The following is an 18,016-nucleotide window of genomic DNA, read 5'->3' on the forward strand; positions in this document are numbered from 1 at the left end:
ATTTGTGGAGATTGTTGCAGATTTAATATCAGGGGGTTAGTCACTGACCACAAAGTAAAGCCTATTTTATTTATATTTGTGTTGTAGAGATCAGCTGCAGGTGTTATATGCGTTTTTTTCCATATAAACATGCCTGGAGACATGTTTATTCGATAACGATGGTTCTTTAGTGTTTTTCCGATCAGGGAATGTTATTTAATGTGTGATTATTCTTTATAAAGATGTAAATCAGTGTTATGATGTCACCAACAACGTGATGTTGTTCTGTTAATCTGCTACAAGACCAAACAAGTGATTAGCGTTCTGTTTATGTAAATGTTATTCATATGCACCATGATTCTATCCATATATGGGAGGTTTATGTTCATAGGGACAAATGATCACTCATGACTTATAGTTTTCTGTGAAATATCTGGTTTCCCTTCATTTAACTGTGTTTTCAGTAGAAATGCCAATTATGTGAATATTATAGATGCTTCGGTTTCATTATGTAACAGTAAATGTTACTATTGTTTATATATATCCTTAGTTTATTCATTTCTTTTTATTATTTATTTTTTTGCAGACTATCCTGCGCCTTTGATTGTACATCTGTGGGCCTTCCTTTCTCTACTAATACAACATTGAAAGCTAATCACCTGCCTCCTCATTATTGGTGCTCTGACCCGGCTTAGGGGGGTTTACTCATCCATTACCTGATCAGAACCTAACAGTCCTAAAGTCTCTCCAACACAATCTGAGATTACTGTCTTTAACTGATTTTACATACAAAATCATACATCAATAAAACATAATAACTCAAAATCCATAACAAAAGGCGCAAGAGAATCATTTGAGATCTTAAGTCATATTTGAAAAAAACAAAAATCATTGCAACAAATAAAAACACCAGAAAAAACAAAAATCACAACAAAAAAGAAAAACAGTAGTCTGATCAATACAAAATCCACATAACAAACATAACTCACATCAACATAATAAATAAAATATTAAATCAATATAATCAACATAATCCACATCATCCACATCAAACATAACAATATAATAATAATAAAAAAAATAAAAATAAAAAAAAATCTTAAATTAAGGTTTCAAGATTTTATTGGCACTTTTGCGCCCTATAATGCCATAAAAAGAGGTAATACTTGCCTTCTTGTGCTGCCTCTTTGAAGCTCAGAACATATTTAGCTAAAGCTGAGATCGCTAGCAGCAGCAGCAGAATTATAACAGCAATCATTAGATGTTTGACAGACACAGGTGGATCAAAATGCAAAATCAGTCATTACTGTTAATCTCGTCAGACTTCAATCAAGATGAAAAATACAGTTAATCAGTAAATCAGTTTTTAAAATACAATACTGAATTTAAGAGTAAAGTGTAGTTCATGTGCTAAGATACAGCACAGACACAAATATGTGACAATGTGTGTTCTTTAATGAATCTTCTAGAAATAAACATGCACAGACGTAGTTTGGTGAATAAACTGCAATGCTGGTGTACCTTGAACATGTCTGCTGTTCAGTAAACAAAGACGACTTTGGTTCATAAATTATCAATGAATTTAAAATGGGCTTGAATAAATGTATGTTGCATGTTGGTTTATCAGACACATCAGTTTCATTAAAAATTAAATAAAATCCACTTATAATATAAGTGTAATAGAAAAAAATACAGAAACAACCTGTGCATAACAAAAAGAGCATCTTATGTGAATAAAGAAAGATGCTATCTATCATAGCCTTTTAAAGAATTAATGAAACATCTCAAACTACTTGAATTTAATGAATTATTTAGCCATGTCAGAAGTCCATGTGCTCCTTAGAAACTCAGTTGCAGTGAGTGGTAGTAGATGGCATAGAAGTAGAAACCAGTTCTTCTCTGGCAGTTATTACATTAAAAATCATTATGTGTAAAATCATTATGGTCATATACAGACAAACATAATCAGTACAAAGAGAATGTTTCATAATGTTTATTTTTCAGAAACTTCACAAACAACTTCAGCAGAATATGAAATTAAACTACAACACAAATATCAAGAACAAAGCTTCAGCACATTACTAAATACAGCACATTAATATTTGAATAAATTACCTGAACTGGGTTTTTCAGATGAGAGTGACTCCTAAACATATTCAAATGCTTAATGTGATGTTCATATTTTATCACAATTTCTGTCATTACAATTTTTGAACTGATATTTTATGAATACTGATAATAAATTAAAAAAAAAGTTTTATTATTATTGGACAAAATGTTAGTTTGACGCAATGGTGTTTAAATAATTTTTTCAGAATACACAGGTACTTTTGGGAAAAAGGCCGTCATCGGAAGATTATTTTTGACCCACAGATAGTGTTGTTATGGTTATCTACCAGCAGAGGCTAATCAGTTTAACCCATCAACACACTGATTCACACGAACAGTCAGCAGAGGGAGCCATTAGCACAGAGAAAAGATATACACTGAAAAAAATGCTAATCTAAAAATGGTAGCATCTAAATTATCTGGTTTTATTAAATATATTTTAACATCACAAATACAGAAAATTCCTTCATATTAACAGAAAAAAAAAAAAAAAAACATTTGTGCAAGCAAACAATTTGATGGACTCTATAAGGTAACATTTGCAGGTTATCACAGAATAGAACACATTTGATCTAGTTGTACATGTATGAGCCCCTGAAAATCACCTGAAAAAAGAGGCACATCCTGTTATCATTGAGATTATGGTATATCATCCTACCAACATCTTAACACAACTTCTGAATACACCATCTGATCCCATCCATTAGCCTCCTGTAAGAACAGAGACGTACATCAGTAAATCAAGAACAGAGCTGATTCTACACAAGCTTAAAGCACAGATTCAGAGAGTCCTATAGGTTTCAGACATAAGAATCTAGACGTGAGAACTTAATGATCATGTAAACACATGCATCTTTGAGAAGGTATTGAATAAATGAGCACTTTTAACTATTAAATCCAGATTTTTTAAAAATTGTGAATGATGTCTGAGTGCTGACTTATGTATATAAAAAATGTCCACAAGCAGACACACACACACACACACACACACACACACACACACACACACACACACAACACTTACACTAACAATTATCATGTAATCCATTAAACTAAGTCCAAATAGATAAAAAAAAAAAAAACATATCTTACAGCGTCCGGAGCTCTTTGTGGAATAAATGTTACTTCTGTATAATCAAACTCTTCTTCATTAGCCTGAGCTGTTTGATAACAATTTGTAAAATTAAATAAATAAACAATTACAAAATTATACATTTGTATAATTTCTCCTTATTATTTGGTTAATAGTAATACTTGCCATCTTGTTTTGCTTGTGTGCAATTTCTACTGTGACAGAAAATCATGACGACTAAAACTGTGACCAGCAGCAGCAGAAATACTACAATGAGAAATGAAGATTGGCTGGATTCTGTAACAAATAAAACATAAAGAGTCATTAAGCTGCTGCTGCACATTATAGCACCAAATTAATAACTGAAATTGAAGGGGCACTGGGAACGATCAGATTCAGATTCAGACAGATTCAGTGTGAATATAATACTGACATACACCTGAACATCTGACAGAGTTGAGTGATGTCCCAGATGTGTAGTCTGGTTTCTGATGGGATTGTTGATCACACAGCTGTATGTATTTGTTATCCTGATATTCCACCTCCAGAGGTAGAGAGAGACTGATGCTGAGATCAGACACACTGAGTGCTGGACAATAAACTGTTTCCTTTGTACCAGGAGAGAGTCAGTCACAGCACTCACATTCACACTGGAACACAGCAGTGAACCTTGGACACTGATGATGTCCTGATGATGATGAAAAATTTTTTCTGTGAAGGGGTCATCGGATAATGGCGGAAGGAATGGGCAGAATCCCTTAAAAAAACATGACAGAAAAACAGGAAGAGTCAATTATTGAAATGATGGCTTTAAGATTGTCACTCAGTCATAGATCAATAACAATGGCTTCAGATGACAGTTGTACATTTAATTTAAAATGAAAAAAACTCTTTGATATGATTTCTTCAGTTTACTCACCATATACAGCGATACTGAAGCTGATGTGTTTGATCACTCCAATGATGGACTGTCGTTTATAAAGTCCAGAGGGTAATTTGTTGATGTTTGTGATGGTCGAGACCTGTATGATCCTCTATCTTTAGTCTGTCTCTGAAATCTCTCATGATTCTCTTTATAGCATATATATAGATGATCTGTTGATAGAATTTCAGAGATCCGAGTCTGCTGAGCTGGTCAAGGTCTACATGACGGGCACAGTATCAGATCTCATCTACTCTGTAGTTCAGTAACATCAGTGGTTAAAGTGACAGGAATCGCCCTCCATCACTTGATATCCACTGTTTCATCTGAATGACACTCGCAGACAACACCTGGAAGAAATAGAGTCAGTCCCAGATGATCATCTTAGGTATCGTGAAGAGGTTTATCTGAAAACAAAACAAAATTCAAAAAAACTTTTATAATTTTAAAAATTGTTAAAAATCTAAAATTAGAGTCAAAAGTATCAAGCTGTATCACAACCCCACCCGTATTTTATATCTGGTTGTACACAATATAACAGTTGACCATATAAAAAAAAGCATTTTAAGGGTTAGTTTAATCTAAAATGAAAGGTGTCTGGCAACATTTAATCATTCCTCAGTTTATAATATTATTTCCAAACTTGTACTTTATTTTGTGGAGACACAAAGACGTTTAATCTTTTTTTTTTTTTTTTTTGGTTTTTGTGTCAGTCAATTTTGTTTGGTGGAAACCCACTCATAATATCGTTGTTCCACAGACAAAAGGTTCATCACAAGCATGAAAGACTGGTGAGGGTGCAATTAATCTTCTGTTTTTTGTTAACCACCCCAAAGACTGAAGAATTCACAGTTCCATTTCAGTTTTTAAACTCGCGATGTTAGAATATTGATATTATTTTTTGGTCACTAACTTCTAACTGTATCAATTTGTTACCATGTTAAAACCACACATGAGCATTGAGTGAAAAACATGTTCTGTTCTTTTTGTATTCCCATAAAAGTCATAAACCACAGTATTGGGAAACCACATGAGGGAGGAGTAAATGAGTTGGAATTTAACATTATCATCACAAAAATCTGTTCGGCAAGAATAAACACAACAATTATACTTTTCAACTTGATCAAATATCCGCATCTGATAGCATTAAGGTTAATATAATTTTGTCAGAATTTTACATATTTTTTTATTTTTACAAACTTGTCTACCTGCACTGGTAAATATGGAAAGTAAGTCCATTGTGTCATGAAATTCAGTATTAAGTGGGGCTGTTCTTTAATATTCGCGGATCAAAGTTTTTTCCAAACACTATGCGATGCATAATGCAATAAAGATGAAAGAACTTCTTACACTATCATGGTAGCTTTTTGATTCTATTCAGACTGTTAGAAAACATACTGGAAAGTCGCTGTATTAAAGAATAGAAAAAATATAATTACTTGCTAAGAGCATAAAAAAAAATTGTAAAAAAAAGCAATGAAACAACCGCCACATGTCTGAAAAGAACACCAAAAAGCTCTTCACGTTGTAAAAACCTACTACAAAGAGGCGGCGTCTCATTTGCTGATGCACTTTCACTGATTGTGTTGGCAGTTTCAGTCCGAAAAATAATTAAATAGCAAAACAACAAACAATCCCCATACACCATCTTCATTAATTGTTAAATATGTTTTTTTTTCTCTTTGGTGCTGCTGCATAAATGTTTGTTTGTTTGTTTGTTTGTTTTTGTTTTTTAGGGGAAGACCGGGGATGGTTGTAACCATATGTGTCTGTATCTTGAAATTCTTTTAAGCCAACAAATAAGAGAAGAATTCAAACTAGTTAGAAGCCGCAGAAAATATTTCCCTGTAAGTGCAGACTTCACACTTACTTGATGGTGGGCTTGAGATCTGATTAAAGATCTGTAGAAAACAGCGATGTTACCATCCAGGTAGGAAGCCGTTACAAATACCAAATACTGAATTAGATATTTGACTGAATTAAAAATCACATACAGTTCTGCTTCCTCTTGTTGTTTAATATATTTAAGTGAAGCCCAGAAAAACACTTGCTTATACTCAATCATCATTTTGTGTTTGCGTTGTGTGAACGCGCAAACGATAGTTAGAGGAAGCTAGAAATTATGGTCTATAAACTTTTTAAATATAGATATTTTTCTTGCACAAACACATCGATTCACTTCAGAAAGCCTTGCGGAGTACTTTTTATGATGGATGGATGCACTTTATTGGACAATTGAATAGTAGCATATATTCACTGCCATTATAAAGCTTGGATATGAGTCGTGGCATTTTTAATATAATTCCAATTGTATTGGTCTGAAAGAAGAAAGTTATATACGCCTAGGATGGCTTGAGGGTGAGTAAATCATGCAGTAATTTTCATTTTTGGGGTGAACTGTCCCACTTTAGATCACCTGAGCTTCACGCTGGTTGTTCACACACTGTTGTTTTCATTATAACGTTCACTTGTGGATGGAACAAAACCACATATTTAACACCCACACACACTGAATTATGCTTTGTGCATTTACCCAGAACAATAACCACTGACGCACTGACCTCATTAAGAGTTCAACATCTTCCACCAAGACATTTCACGTCTTTAAAAACAGACATCACAATTCAGTTGCGTAATGTCTAACTGTAATAAGGTTTATTCATGAATAGATTATTCAATCAGTTAACCACTCAGAGACAAATGAAAAATTATTCATGATGTTAAGGTTATGATGTTAAACTTTCACACATGTAATGCTCTTCCCCATATCTCACTTACAAATACAGTTCACATCTTGTGAAACCATAGGATTCAAACACAACCACAATAACAATAAAGACAAACAAAAAAAACAAAACCCAATACTAAAAACTAAAAAATTAAAAAAATAAATAAAAATTCCGCATCAATTAACAACAAAAAACAACATGGATTTACTGTGGCATAAAGAGACAAATAATCAGTGCAGAGAAAATGTTTAATAACGCTTGTTCAGCAATACACAAATCACATCATCAGCCTAAAAATTTCAAGAACTAAAGAACTTAAGTGAAGAAAAAAAAAAAGGTGACAGGCAGCATTTATATAGACTTCAGTGCAATGACATTCAAAAAATTGAATAAAGATAAAACTCAAATTATCAGTCACTTTAAATCACATGAATTGGTTTTGTCAGGTTAGATTGACTCTAAAACTGGAGATATTTGTGTAAATTCAGATGTATTTATATTACTTTGAGAGCTTCATCTGGTGTCCATAAATTAACCACTTTCATAGACATAGTTAATACTAACAAAACCATAACATAAAATAAAATATAAATAAAATAACTCACTACATACATTTATATTGTGACACCTTTCTTGCATCACATGTAAAAAAATTACAAAAATCAACACATCAATCACAACTAAACAAATGCAAATAATGTAACTAAACACCAAATTCACACAATATAAACTCATACACAAACTAAACCATAAATTCATACACAAACTTCACCATAATCGACATAAATAACAAAAAGAATCACTGATATTATCATAAAAATTATAATTCAGAAAAATAAAAAAGACAACAACAAAAAAGAAATGACCTGTGTTCAGGGTCATTTTGGTCAAAGGCAGGCATTTGAAATTTTGAAAGTTTTGAAAAATAATTTTCCTTCATTTTAAAAATTGAAAATAGACAGATGGTTATCTACCAGGAGAAACACAAACCCATTACACCATGTTGTAAATCTCTCAAAGAGTCTGCAGAGGGAGCCATTAGCACCACGATTATACAAGCATCCTGAACACATTTGACCTTAAACTGTACTTGTGTATGAGTATATAAAAGTATTCTCCAATAGTTTATTCAATCTGAATAAAGATCAAATTCTTTTACAAATTACTTTAAATTAAATGCTGAAATTGTCATTTGTTACAAACAGAGCTTCAACCAGTGCATTTGCAGTTTAACTGGGGTTTTGAGCTTTGCTACATGCTCTGTCCTGTAATAAACCGAGCTGTATGATAATACAGTCCCCATGATCATCGTCTCAAAGCAACTTCTGAATACACTGTCCGATCGTGTCCATTAGCTCCCTGTAAGAGACACACATCAGGAAGTCAAGAGAGGGATGAGAGCACAATAATGATTCTACACATGCTTAAAGCACAGTCAGAAAATGAAAATGATAAAAATATCAACAAATAATAATTAAAAAAAAAAAAAAACATGCTATGTGAGATTTTTCATTCCCACAAAGACAGCTAAAATAGTAAATGAAATATCACACATAACATTAACCACACAGAAAAACACAAAAAATGACAAAAAAACAAAAAGTCAAAAAATGAAAGCCATAGCAAATGCACATAAAAAAAGAAGCTCCTTAGAGTGATCTGAGAGCTCGAATCATGTTCAAACAAGATGAAATGCAGTTTTTTAGGGATAGATTCATTACTTGATCCACAATAGAAAACAGCACATAAAGAACCATTAAATCTCTAAAATGTCTGAGTGTTAAATGATACAACATCATGTATGTACTGTAAAAAACAAGTAGACAAACAAATTATACAAGCTTAGCCAACTTATATGCAAAGAGATTTAGTGCAGACAATAGCAAACATATCTTACCGTATCCTGATCTCTATGTTTAATGAATGTCGCATCAGTATAATCAACCTCCTCCTCATTACTCTGAGCTGTTTGATAATAATTTATAAAATAATAATAAAAAAAAGTTTAAGAAACTGAAATGGTGTTTCCAATATTTTTTGACACTTTTATATATTTGGTTGTAAGTAATACTGTACTTGCCCTCTTGTTTTACGGCTTTGTGTGTGTTAGTTTCTCAGCATGCTGACGGATCATCATCACAACTACAACTGTGACCACTAACAGCAGCAGACCAAGAAACAACACAACTAGAACACTGTAAAGTTTGGTTGGATTCTGTAATGGATAATGATGGACAATGATCTGTAATGATTCCAAGAAGGTTATTGATAACATTCATCAAGAATAAAATGGATGTTCCGAAAATGTTGTTCTTAGAATGTGTTCACTCAACCTTCAGTAAAAACAAAAACAACACAAACAAATAACAATAACATAGATAATATAATTCTCCCAAGTTTAACATCATAATAACAAATTGTACTAATGCTATAAGAACGATGTGGGAATGTTCCAGGTTAGCTGGGATGATATAAGTTATGCTCATACACACTTGACTGTCTGTGAAGTTTAATGCCTATCATTTTTTTTATAGTTAAGAATATAACCTTCATATAATGTGCTGGGAAATCCAAATTTAAGAGCACACACACGAAACACAGAGCACAGACAATGCAAGTTCAACTACTTCAATAAAAAATTTAAGAGATAAACCAGAATGACATTATTAACTGGATCAAACAGTCCAATTATGGGAGTTTTTATGCAGGCAGTTATTAGGTGAAAGTGAAAGCAACTTGGACACAACAATTGTGCTGTGTGAAGGTCTCAACTATTCTGACATACCTGAACTTGACTGACAGAGTTGACTGATGTCCAGATGTGTGGTCTGGTTTCTGATGGGATTGTTGATCACACAGCTGTAGGTGTTTTTCTCCTGATATTCCACCTCCAGAGGTAGAGAGAGACTGATGCTGAGATCAGACACACTGATGCTGGACAATAAACTGTTTCCTTTGTACCAGGAGAGAGTCACAGCACTCACATTCACAGCTGAACACAGCAGTGAACATCTGGACAATGAAGATGATGAATTTTGTAAAGAGTCTCTGACAACAACAGGAACAGGCAGAATATCTAAAAAAAAAAAGAAAAAAAAATGATAAGATTTGCATTTGATTTAAAATGAATAATAATAATAATAATACATTACTCAGTTTACCATAGACAGCGATACTGAAGCTCTTGTGTTTGACATCTCCACTGATGATCTGTAGTTTATAAAGTCCAGAGTGTAATTTGTTGATGTTTGTGATGGTCAGAGATCCTGTCTGCTCATCTATCTTTAGTCTGTCTCTGAATCTCTCATTCTCACCACTATCAAAAATAGAGATGATCTGTTTATGAATTTCAGCTATAGGAATTTCTGAATTGTTCAGTCTAAATGTCCATATTGTCAGACGATTTGTCTGTATTTTAGTAAAGCCAGTTTTTAAAGTGACAGACTCTCCCTCAGTCACTGATATTGTCTCACTTCCATCTCCAGACACACCTGAAAGAAAAGAGTCAGCACACATTATCACCTCAGATATCTTTCAGAGATTATTTGAAAACAGTAAATAAAACGCCATTATAATTTATTAAACCTAAGACAGAGCAAAAGTATCAAGCCTCATTATTACATTAAGGTACTGGTCTACACAATGAGTGGTGTAACACTAAAATAAGATCACATAAGAGATAGTTCACCATCATTTACTCACCCTCATATCGTCCCAAACCCGTATGACCTACTTTTATTTAACAAAAAAAGAAGATATTCTTTGTTTTCTTTGTCAATACAGTGAAAGTCAGTGCTGTTTTTAAAAAGAAGAATATTACACGAATGACATGAGGGTGAATAAATGATGGGGGAAAAAAGTATTTTCTTGTAAGCACAGACTTCACACTTACTATTTACTGTTGGTGGGCTTGAGATCTGTTTCAAGAAGAATGGATTCAAGGAGGGAGTACTTGACTGATGGTGCTGCTCTGTCGGCAATACACCTGTAAAAGTTTTAACAGTTTAATAAATTTGAAAATAAAAATAAATAAATCAAATATAAAAACAAAACAATTTAGTATATTCTGTCATCATTCCACTCTCATTGTTAAATATGGGTTTATTATCTTCGGTGTTACATGTAGCTACATGAATCACTTTTGTTGAATGTCTAAAGCAGGACACTGCAAAAATATATTTTGTTTGGGGTTTCACATGCAAGACATCCAGGACAATTTATATATTTTGCCTAACACTATATTGTGATCAAATATCTTAGGTATAAATAAAGTTTTATTTTTGGGGAAAATGTATCTCTTTTTATTTAAAAATACTCAGATTGAAAGTAATTCCATCATGTCATTAAAGCCACGTTTATAATTTTACATTTAACAAACAGCTATTCAACTAAAATATCCGTCTAAAACAATATAACTCCATAGAAAACACAGTAAACAGTTCACAAGTGTAGTTCACAGTTAACAAACAGCTAGGCTACGTAACGATGCGTCTATTACGAAATACTTGGATCGTCCGAAATAGAAATACACACTACAAAAGCTGAAGCCATAAAAATATATAACTTACCACCCAAAAGCCATAAACAAAAACAGAGAAATGCATAAACCACCATATTCGTTAATAGCCCAAACAACTACTGTCAGAGTAGCCTGCCGCATAAACCTACTACAAAAGGCGGCGTCTCACTACCACGCATCTCGAAATTCCATGCGTTCCTATACAGGGTTTCTGAGAAAACATCAAACATCGTGTAAACTTATGAGCACTTTGTTTATTACAGTTAAATCGATGAGGAGAAAGCGCCTGTCTTTTTAAACAGTTTTTACATTTCTTTGCAGAGTGCGCATGTGATGGGAGAAACTCAGTTTAAATAGTTAATACGAAGGTTAGTAAAAAATAAGCAGGTGAACAACTTTCTTGCTATAAGAGGTTGTCAGGCGCAGTGCATGTAGCCTAAACAGTATATAGGATTAAAAATGAGCCGATGTGGTGAGTAAAAAAATAATCAAGGTAAATATTACTATTCAATTAAATACAGAAAATAATATTGAAACACACAAATAACAAAATAGGCTTTGTGTGGCCAGTTTTTTATAATAATAATAATAAAAATAATAAAGAAAAGAAAAGTTGTTTAACTGTGTGTGCTTGTGATACATAAAATGGAGTCAGCCTCCACAGAAGGCTATTAAATACAATAAATAATTTAGGATGTGGCGGAAAATAATGGTGGTAGCTATGGATGCAAAACATTCTCTGTGAACATTCTTCTCTTTGCTTAAAGCAAAAATATGCAAATATGTAAATGTGGAATTTGTGAATTGCCTTCACTAACATAACACTTTCGAGGCATTTTTTTTTCTTCACGGATGTGAATTTCAACTCTTCCAATGGTCCACCAATAGAGATGTAAATTTTCTTAAGCTTTTGTGTACTGTGATATTTTTAGAGATTTGTAAAGCTTTTGTTTGTTGACAAAGTTCCTTAAAACTCATTAATTTAAAATTAAGCATAAACTTAAACATATACTAATATAATGAGGTTTGAACAAAATGAAACCCTTTCACTTAATTCTGCATCAAGGATGAACATCATGACCTACAAAACTGATCTGGCCTCAGATGATAAACACGGCCATATTTGAACTCAAAACCTTAGTTTGCTGTAAGGTGTGAAGTTAAGGGACAAGATGCCCTTCACCTAAACCACCAACCCACCCACACACACGTAAGCACTTGCAACACACCTACCACACGCAATCAACAGACTTCAGCCAGTAGCCTTCATACACCACAACGCATCTTGCTTTTGCTCATAAACGGGCTGGAAAGTGTGTCACAGTGCATGAATAACCTCATGTGCTTTCCAAAACAAAACAGAAAACTCAGAACTCAGGTTCTGCAGAGAAGAATTGCACAAATGCAACGCATTACATAAATGCAATGAAAACTGTCCAACTTTCCAAATGGTACTTTCCATAAAAGATTTGCATTTTCAAAGCTTTGCATAATATCTACTATAACTTGATTTGCATGCAGGTCTGTGTGTTGGAAGAAACTCAATATAAATTAGAAGGCCTATTACTCCTGCTGGTGTCTTTAAAAATATAAATCTACAGCAAATGTTTTAAATGTTTATCACATTATTACTGGACTAATGTCAGAGGAAAGCAATACCAGAAAGTATTTTGTCCACATGACTATAAATTCTTAACTGTTTACAGTAAATGAGTACAGTGTCTAATTCTGATGGAACGATTTTTTTCCATGAAGCTGAGGGTTTACTATATATAAATCTTCTGTTCTGACACACACTTAGATAAAGCATCATAAAACTCAGTTCATCTATAGGCCATGACAGTCTGGTTCTGATGAAACTACTCCATAACAACATACTCATAATCCAGAATAACAAGTTTCCCTCAAGTCATGCTGAAATTTTAATTATAGTCTGACACATCAACAGTGATGTTAGTTATAGATGATCTCTCTGTATGTTTGTATTTTTGTCTTCTGTCTGTATACTCATTCTTAGATCTATAATTTTTTAAATAATAAAACTTAGGTACTTTCTAGGGTATATCTGTATATAAAAATAACAAAGGCATCTAAATGATATGATACCTTGTTCTTGAGTGAATGTAATTCATCCGCTGAAGCGAACTCTTTTAACCACTCTGGTCAAGTCATGTCAGATCAATCAATCCGAAAAAAAAAAAAAAAACCTTAATGGCATGCATAATTGAGTCATAAATTTACATTTCACAACTTCAACTCAACTTTAACACTGCTGACACCAATGACATAAAATCAAGGGGGAATGTTGGTTTTAAATTTAAAAGATAAATTACTCATATTTTACACCGCGTTTAGATCTTGCACTCATCATAAAACAACCAAAAAAAAATAAATGAATTAGAAATGTCTTAGAAGTGGCATTTTATTATTCACATTTTATTCAAACTACTATTGGCATCACACAACCCATCTCTTTTTCCTTTTTCCTTTTTCATTTTTTTATAAAATCAAACACAATAGAAATGGCCCACCTGCTGTTTGTGTACAGTACAAACAGATGGTCTGTGGGGGCAGGGTATTTCCCAGAACGTCTAAAATTACAGTTCAAATAAGCATCATGCACAAGAGACCAAAGTACTCTTCGTACTAATGTCAGATAGGTGCCTAGGGAAGTATTACAGTCCTTGTTAAGGGAGAAAGGTGCATTTTGTTTTTAAGAGTATGAGGGGGGGGGGCAGGACAATATGCAGTCTGGTACAAGTTGTGGGAGTTCGTTTTTTTTATTATTATTTCTCTGTCTAAGTTTATATGTGATTTAAAAAAAAAATCATAATCTTTGCTTCATTGCATCATCTTGCTTACAAACCACATCCTGTAGAAACAAAAGACTGTTAACCACAGCATCGTGATAACAGAGAAATGGAATCTAATCAAGTTACTGACAATAATGTCTGATTCTGAAAATTCATTTAAATTAAAAAATAATTAAAATGTCATGTATCTGCACAATGTGCACATTATTATGGCATAAAGGAACAAACATGAATCAACACAGAGAAAATGTTTTTTGTTTGTTTATTTTTCCACAAACCTACAGCCATTAAACATTACATACCATTAAACGGTAAGTACAAAGAAAAAGAGACACTGCTTTTTACATATGCTTTGCACACCCATGCTGCTGCCCAAAGCCATAAACAAAAACAGAGAAATGCATAAACCACCATATTCGTTAATAGCCCAAACAACTACTGTCAGAGTAGCCTGCCGCATAAACCTACTACAAAAAGGCGGCGTCTCACTACGCATCTCGAAATTCCATGCGTTCTATACCAGGGTTTCTGAGAAAACATCAAACATCGTGTAAACGCGAACGCTGTTTTTATTACCCAGTTAAATCGATGAGGAGAAAGCGCCTGTCTTTTAAACAGTTTTTACATTTCTTTGCAGAGTGCGCATGTGATGGGAGAAACTCAGTTTAAATAGTTAATACGAAGGTTAGTAAAAAATAAGCAGGTGAACAACTTTCTTGCTATAAGGGTGTCAGGCGCGGTGCATGTAGCCTAAACAGTATACAGGATTAAAAAGAAATGAGCCGATAACGGTAGGAGTAAAAAAAATAATCAAAGGTAAATATTACTATTCAATTAAATGCAAGAAAATAATATTAGAAACACACAAATAACAAAATAAACTTTTGTGTGGCCAGTTTTTTATAAAAAAAAAAAAAAAAATAAAAAAGAAAAGAAAAGTTGTTTAACTGTGTGTGCTTGTGATACATAAAATGGAGTCCAGCCTCCACAGAAGGCACAATTAAATACAATAAATAATTTAGGATGTGGTGCGGGAAAATAATGAGTGGTAGCTATGGATGCAAGAACACATTCCTCTGCTGAACATTCTTCTCTTTGCTTAAAAGCAAAGAAATATGCAAATAATAGCAAATGTGGAATTTGGCCAAGATTGCATTCACTAACACACTTCACACTTTCAAGGCATTTTTTTTCTTCACAGATGTAAATTTCAACTCTTCCAATGGTCCACGAAAAGAGATTTAAATTTTCTTAAGCTTTTGTGTACTGTTACTTTTTTAGAGATTTGTAAAGCTTTTGTTTGTTGATAAAGGTCCTTACTTTAGGTAAATTTACTAGTGGGTACTTAAGCAGATACCAGATATATTTCTGGTACTTTAATTTAGCTCTTTGAACAAAACTGTCCTTTCACTTAATTCCGCATCACATGGATGGAACATCATGACTCATTAAAACTGACCTAGCTCCCTCAGATGATAAAACACGCCAGTACTTGAACTAAAACTTTGGTTTGTTTGTGGTGGTGCGGGTTATGGACAAGATGCCTTTCACCTAAACTACACTAACCCTAACGAATTTTAACATTACCATCAAAGAAGTAATTCTGGGTATCAACACCTACCACACGCAATCAACAGACTTCAGCCAGTAGCCTTCATACACCACAACGCATCTTGCTTTTGCTCATAAACGGAGCTGGAAAGTGTGTCACAGTGCATGAATAACCTCATGTGCTTTCCAAAACAAAACAAAAACTCAGAACTCAGGTTCTGCGAAGAATTGCACAAATGCAACGCATTACATAAATGCAATGAAAACTGTCCAACTTTCCAAATGGTACTTTCCATAAAAGCTTTGCATAACATCTACTATAACTTGATTTGCATGCAGGTCTGTGTGTTGGAAGAAACTCAATATAAATTAGAAGGCCTATTACTCCTGCTGGTCTCTTTGAAAATATAAATCTACAGCAAATGTTTTAAATGTTTATCACATTATTACTGGACTAATGTCAGAGAAAAACAATACCAGAAAGTATTTTGTCCACATGACTATAAATTCTTAACTGTTTACAGTAAATAGTACAGTGTCTAATTCTGATGGAGCATTTTTTCCATGAAGCTGAGGGTTTACTGTATATAAATCTTCTGTTCTGACACACACTTAGATAAAGCATCATAAAACTCAGTTCATCTATAGGCCATGACAGTCTGGTTCTGATGAAACATGACAACAACAACATACTCCATAATCCAGAATAACAAGTTTCCCTCAAGTCATGCTGAAATTTGAATATAGTCTGACACATCAACAGTGATGTTAGTTATAGATGATCTCTGTATGTTTGTATTTTTGTCTTCTGTCTGTATACTCATTCTTAGATCTATAATTTTTAAATAATAAAACTTAGGTACTTTCTGAGGTATATCTGTATATAAAATAACAAAGGCATCTAAATGATATGATACCTTGTTCTTAGTGAATGTGAATTTCATCCGCTGAAACGAACTCTTTTAACCACTCTGGTCAAGTCATGTCAGATCAATCAATCAAAAAAAAAAAAAAAAAACCTTAATGGCATCACATAATTGAGTCATAAATTTACATTTCACAACTTCAACTCAACTTTAACACTGCTGACACCAATGACATAAAATCAAGGGGGAATGTTGGTTTGATCTTGCACTAAAGCGAATCAAAATGAGTAAAAATAAATTGAATCTTGCTTCAGCGGGTAAAATGAGTAAAAATAAATGATTAGAAATCTCTTAGAAGTGGCATTTTATTATTCACATTTTATTCAAACTACTATTGGCATCTTTTTAACCCCCATCTCTCTTTTCCTTTTCCTTTTTCATTTTTTTATAAAATCAGAAGCAATAGAAATGGCCTGTTTGTGTACAGGTACAAACAGATGGTCTGAGGGAGCAGGGTATTTCCCAGAACGTCCTAAAATTACAGTTCAAATGTATCATGCAAAGAGACCAAAGAGTACTCTCTGTGTGTCAGATAGGTGCCTAGGGAAGTATTACAGTCCTTGTTAAGGGAGAAAAAAATTTCATTTAAACAAAATAAAACAAATCTGTGAGAGACAGACAATGCTCCTACAGTCTAAATTTCATAAGATTGATTCAACTGTATTGTAAGTGGGAGAGTTCTGATTTTTTTTTTACATTTTTTTTTTATTATTTCTCTGTCTAAAGTTTTACATATGTGATTTAAAAAAAAAAAAATCTTAATCTTTCACTCATTGCATCATCTTGCTTACAAACCACATCCTCTGAAAACAAAAGACTGTTAACCACAGCATCGTGATAACAGAGAAATGGAATCTAATCAAGTTACTGACAATAATGTCTGATTCTGAAAATTCATTTAAATTAAAAAATAATTAAAATGTCATGTATCTGCACATCAACACAGCACATTATTATGGCATAAAGGAACAAACATGAATCAACACAGAGAAAATGTTTTTTGTTTGTTTATTTTTCCACAAACCTACAGCCATTAAACATTACGCCACAACAAAAACAAAGTACAAAAGAACCCACTGCTATCAAACATTATTTTTCTTTAATACAACACCAGTGTTGCATCACTCAGCTCTAATGATTAGTCAGTTCAAATCAACTGAACTGGTTACACCATGTAAAAGAGATTTGTAAACTGAAGATCTACTGGTTCAGATGCTTCTGACGATAATCATATTTTGTCTAGAGTGCCATTGGGCATCCCAAAACCACATTATACAGACTAGTTTCAAAAATATGCAATGCTTTAAACTTTCACAAAATGTTAGTTAACCTAAGTAGTTCATAACCGCCAGCAAATGACAAAATGATTAATGAGTTTGACCTTTATGTCCAGATG

At 33.2% G+C, this 18,016-nt stretch overlaps 1 protein-coding gene and 1 long non-coding RNA gene across 2 annotated transcripts; both read right to left on the reverse strand.

Annotated features, from left to right (window-relative positions):
* Nucleotides 1-2,492: 2,492 nt before the first annotated feature.
* Nucleotides 2,493-3,307, reverse strand: LOC122144950. Its single transcript, XR_006159987.1, has 2 exons — nucleotides 3,181-3,307; nucleotides 2,493-2,799 (listed from the first exon to the last, which is right to left on the reverse strand). It is a non-coding gene; the product is annotated as an uncharacterized LOC122144950 (long non-coding RNA).
* Nucleotides 3,308-9,505: 6,198 nt separating this feature from the next.
* Nucleotides 9,506-11,480, reverse strand: LOC109106973. The gene is made up of 4 exons (XM_042756164.1): nucleotides 11,380-11,480; nucleotides 10,704-10,796; nucleotides 9,973-10,302; nucleotides 9,506-9,887 (listed from the first exon to the last, which is right to left on the reverse strand). Exons 1-4 carry the CDS (start codon nucleotides 11,423-11,425, stop codon nucleotides 9,583-9,585), a joined length of 774 nt encoding a protein of 257 aa, XP_042612098.1. The 5' UTR covers nucleotides 11,426-11,480; the 3' UTR covers nucleotides 9,506-9,582.
* Between the last annotated feature and the right edge of the window lie 6,536 nt (nucleotides 11,481-18,016).

This window comes from Cyprinus carpio, unplaced genomic scaffold (genome assembly GCF_018340385.1).
Source record: "Cyprinus carpio isolate SPL01 unplaced genomic scaffold, ASM1834038v1 S000006809, whole genome shotgun sequence".
In the NCBI taxonomy this organism is placed as follows: domain Eukaryota; kingdom Metazoa; phylum Chordata; class Actinopteri; order Cypriniformes; family Cyprinidae; genus Cyprinus; species Cyprinus carpio.

What these genes read in the sequence shown, in the direction of transcription:
- LOC109106973 (XM_042756164.1), bottom strand. Translation starts at nt 11,425, where the DNA reads ATGGTGGTTTATGCATTTCTCTGTTTTTGTTTATGGCTTTTGGGTG. An exon ending in AAGCCCACCAACAGTAAATA is followed by an intron (nt 10,303 to 10,703) that starts GTAAGTGTGAAG and finishes CTTTTCTTTCAG; the next exon opens with GTGTGTCTGGAGATGGAAGT. An exon ending in CTTCAGTATCGCTGTCTATG is followed by an intron (nt 9,888 to 9,972) that starts GTAAACTGAGTA and finishes TTTTTTTTTTAG; the next exon opens with ATATTCTGCCTGTTCCTGTT.